This window comes from Capsicum annuum, unplaced genomic scaffold (assembly GCF_002878395.1).
Source record: "Capsicum annuum cultivar UCD-10X-F1 unplaced genomic scaffold, UCD10Xv1.1 ctg41810, whole genome shotgun sequence".
Taxonomy (NCBI): Eukaryota; Viridiplantae; Streptophyta; class Magnoliopsida; order Solanales; family Solanaceae; genus Capsicum; species Capsicum annuum.
This window is the reverse complement of record NW_025849168.1, coordinates 1-3,179: the sequence shown is the minus strand read 5'-3', so window position 1 is coordinate 3,179 and position 3,179 is coordinate 1. Positions and strand designations below refer to the sequence as shown.

General features: G+C 37.6%; 1 protein-coding gene across 1 annotated transcript; it reads right to left on the bottom strand.

Moving 5' to 3' along the window:
* Positions 1 to 679: 679 nt before the first annotated feature.
* On the bottom strand, positions 680 to 1,145 carry LOC124891868 (zinc finger A20 and AN1 domain-containing stress-associated protein 8-like; the record flags this gene model as incomplete). Its single annotated transcript, XM_047403440.1, has 2 exons — positions 863 to 1,145; positions 680 to 781 (listed from the first exon to the last, which is right to left on the bottom strand). Coding segments are annotated over exons 1-2 (385 nt in total), but the record flags the coding sequence as incomplete, so codon positions are not given.
* Between the last annotated feature and the right edge of the window lie 2,034 nt (positions 1,146 to 3,179).

The following is a 3,179-nucleotide window of genomic DNA, read 5'->3' as shown; positions in this document are numbered from 1 at the left end:
CATGTCAAAAGTTATTTAATTTCGCTATTATGAGTATTTTGGGGGGGTGTTGGAGACTTAATCAAAAAGTATTAATACTATGTAATATTGATTGGTAATATTTATGTATATTAACATTCTAAAATTAAATTATAAAATATTATTTTTTTAAAGTGGGCTGGCCCGTAAGGCCCGTAACCCACAGAGTAATAGTGTGGGCCTGATATTTTTTGGCTCATCATTTTGATAGGCTAGCCCAACCTGACCCGTCAAACTCAAAGCCCATGTGGGCTAGCTCGGATGGGCTGAGCCAACCCGTATTGACATCTCTACAAAAAAAAAGCTCTACATTATGGATACTCAAAGGAGACTTTGGATCTTGAAGAATGCACGGAGGTGAATTTAGGATTTAAAAACGCGGATGTATGAATGTGAAATTCATCAAGATGACCTACATTATGCATATTATACTGGACAAGGAGCCCAGAAATTGGGACAAAACAAGAACATATTCCCTGAAAATGTGCACCAAGATCATAAATAACTTGCACACCAGGTTTATCTAGGCTCTAGGGTACCGCCCCACCCCCACCCCCACGCAAAACTTTCATCATCACCCTGTAAGACGAGGCCAACTTATCAAAAGATGGACATTGTTTCAGTTCATACAACCTTTCGATAGGTGCTTGTTAGATCTTACTAAGCTTTTCTGCTGCGATGATAGTATTTTCTTTTGCTATGGCATTCTGACCAACATTCCTATAATCAAACGGGCAGTTGTATTTGTCTGAATAATGATGAACTGCGCAGAAAAGATTACCACATTTGCAACTGAACCCCATTAATACCGCGCGCTTACGTCAAGCTTTGCACTTTTTCAAACCCTTTTTTGACTTCACTTGTGAAATCTGAGAGACAAAATCTACAGATGCAACCGCGGCACCTGCAAGAGCAAGTTCGGATTCATCGTTGCTTGATCTTCTGCGTACGACGTCTTTGCTAGATGTAGCTGCAAGCTTTGCATGTTCCTGCTTCAGTAGTATCATGTCCTTTTGACACTTGGAACACATATTCATCGTAGCTGCACTACCGAAAAAATCACAGTCTTTGATGCAAAGGACGGGGTCTTCAGGAGCTCGACAACCTGTCTGTTTAGATGACTCCATTTCTGCAGTTAACAAGTCAAGTTCAACCCCACAAGTGTCACGCCTCAAATCCTATTGGGGCGGACTGGCACCCGTAACCGAGGAGGCCCGGGAGAACCAGCTTATCACCTTATACTTCCCATGCATACCTCTATGACAACCCAAAATTCGGACAACATCATATCGCATATAAAATGAAATAATCACCTCTATAAGCTCGAGCACACATATATATAACAAAAAAGGGACATCTTGACTGTACATCACGTCTATTAACAAAACACCACCTTGACTGTATATTAAGTCTACAAAGCCTTTAGACAATACAAAGAGTTTAACTAAGGTCGGGACATACCCCGCCATATAAGTAACTTCTATACAATACCAAAAATGATTGGATATGACACGGAAAGCCCCGAAGCAAACTGGAGCTCACCAAAAGTAGCTAGATATCCTAACTCCTACTTGTGCATTGTATGAGCTGAGGTACCTATGCCTCCAGCATGAAAAGCAGGTCCCCCATGGGGGACGTCAGTACAAAATATGTACTGAGTATGTAAAGTTGTATATAATCACATATGATATAGGAGCTCAATAAAAATTAGAAACAAGGGAATAAATCGTAATAGGAGTGGACTACACTTACTAGAACTTGTGACAACCTGTACATTGTATTTATTCAATCACTTTACCTTCGTTCTTATCATCTTTGTAATCATTACTGTACTGTACTGTGACCATTACGCTGCCTCCATTACATATCAACTGGGATCGACCCATGATAGGCTTATGCCCTTGGTATACCACCCATAAACACATAAATAGGGATCAAACCATGATAGGCTTATGTCCCTGGGATACCAGCCGATAAGAGAGAACTTTCATTACTTAGTTCAATTAATTTTTGAGATTGTTATTTCGGTCGCCACCGTATTTTTGATACTTTGAAACAATGATACATCAATAAGAGACATATAAATAGACCATCAATGCAATAACGATGAAGTAAGAACTCATTGGCACATCAATGAAGTGTTTTAGAGTCATCAATCGCATAACAATTAAGTAGGAACTTATTAGTATATCAATAAAACGTTTTGGAGTCATTAATAGCACATGGATCTTGTTTGAGTAACCGGATACCTTCTGACATTCATGAGTGCAACAAACATGTAATATTTGGGAAACAAGTAAGTATTGGAATGTCTTGACATCTTGTAGGGTGGAAACAAGTTCATTGGTAAAGTAGGACATCATACAAAACCATTATGGATCACATGTTATTGAATAACTTTGGAACCTTTCTTAATAGAAACTTTTATGCCAATGATATGGTATAGAGTATGCTTTACATACCTGACTATCAACCTTCAATACTAGTCCCAAATGGACTTCCCATCTTTTCAGAATACTTATCTACAATGAACATATATAGCAATCTAGTATTAGCAACCAAACATCACTATTCAATTTTTTGAATTCACGAAACTTGTGGTTAAGTAGTAAGTCTTAATTACACCATAAACGGTGTGAATTTAACCCTCTTATACTCCAATTACATTCACATGCCATGCATATTCATACAACATCCTCCAATATCAAGTTTGGATTCATTTATCCTTCCAACCAATCCATTAAACCAAATTGAGCCATAGACATAAATAATCATCAATTCAACACAACAGCATATCACCATATCCACCTTCCATAACACAATTACCATATCCACCTTCCACAATTCAATACAACCAAACCATGCAAAATAGTCCATAACCCTATTTCCATCACCTTTCAATAACAATCAATACATATAATCGTCTATCACACATATACATATGGAAAAGAATAAAGGAAAACAATATTCATACCTTAGAATTCACCTCTTGATTATGTAATCCTGTTTGCACAAATAATAGGAGCCATTAGAAGCTCTAGAGTTGACAAACGCAGTTATCGGATTACTTTGGAATTTCTACGGTTGATTCAAAAGTAATTTAAAGGTCAAATTTGGCTAGGGTTTGTTCTTTCTCAATGATTGATGATGAAAATGAGTTT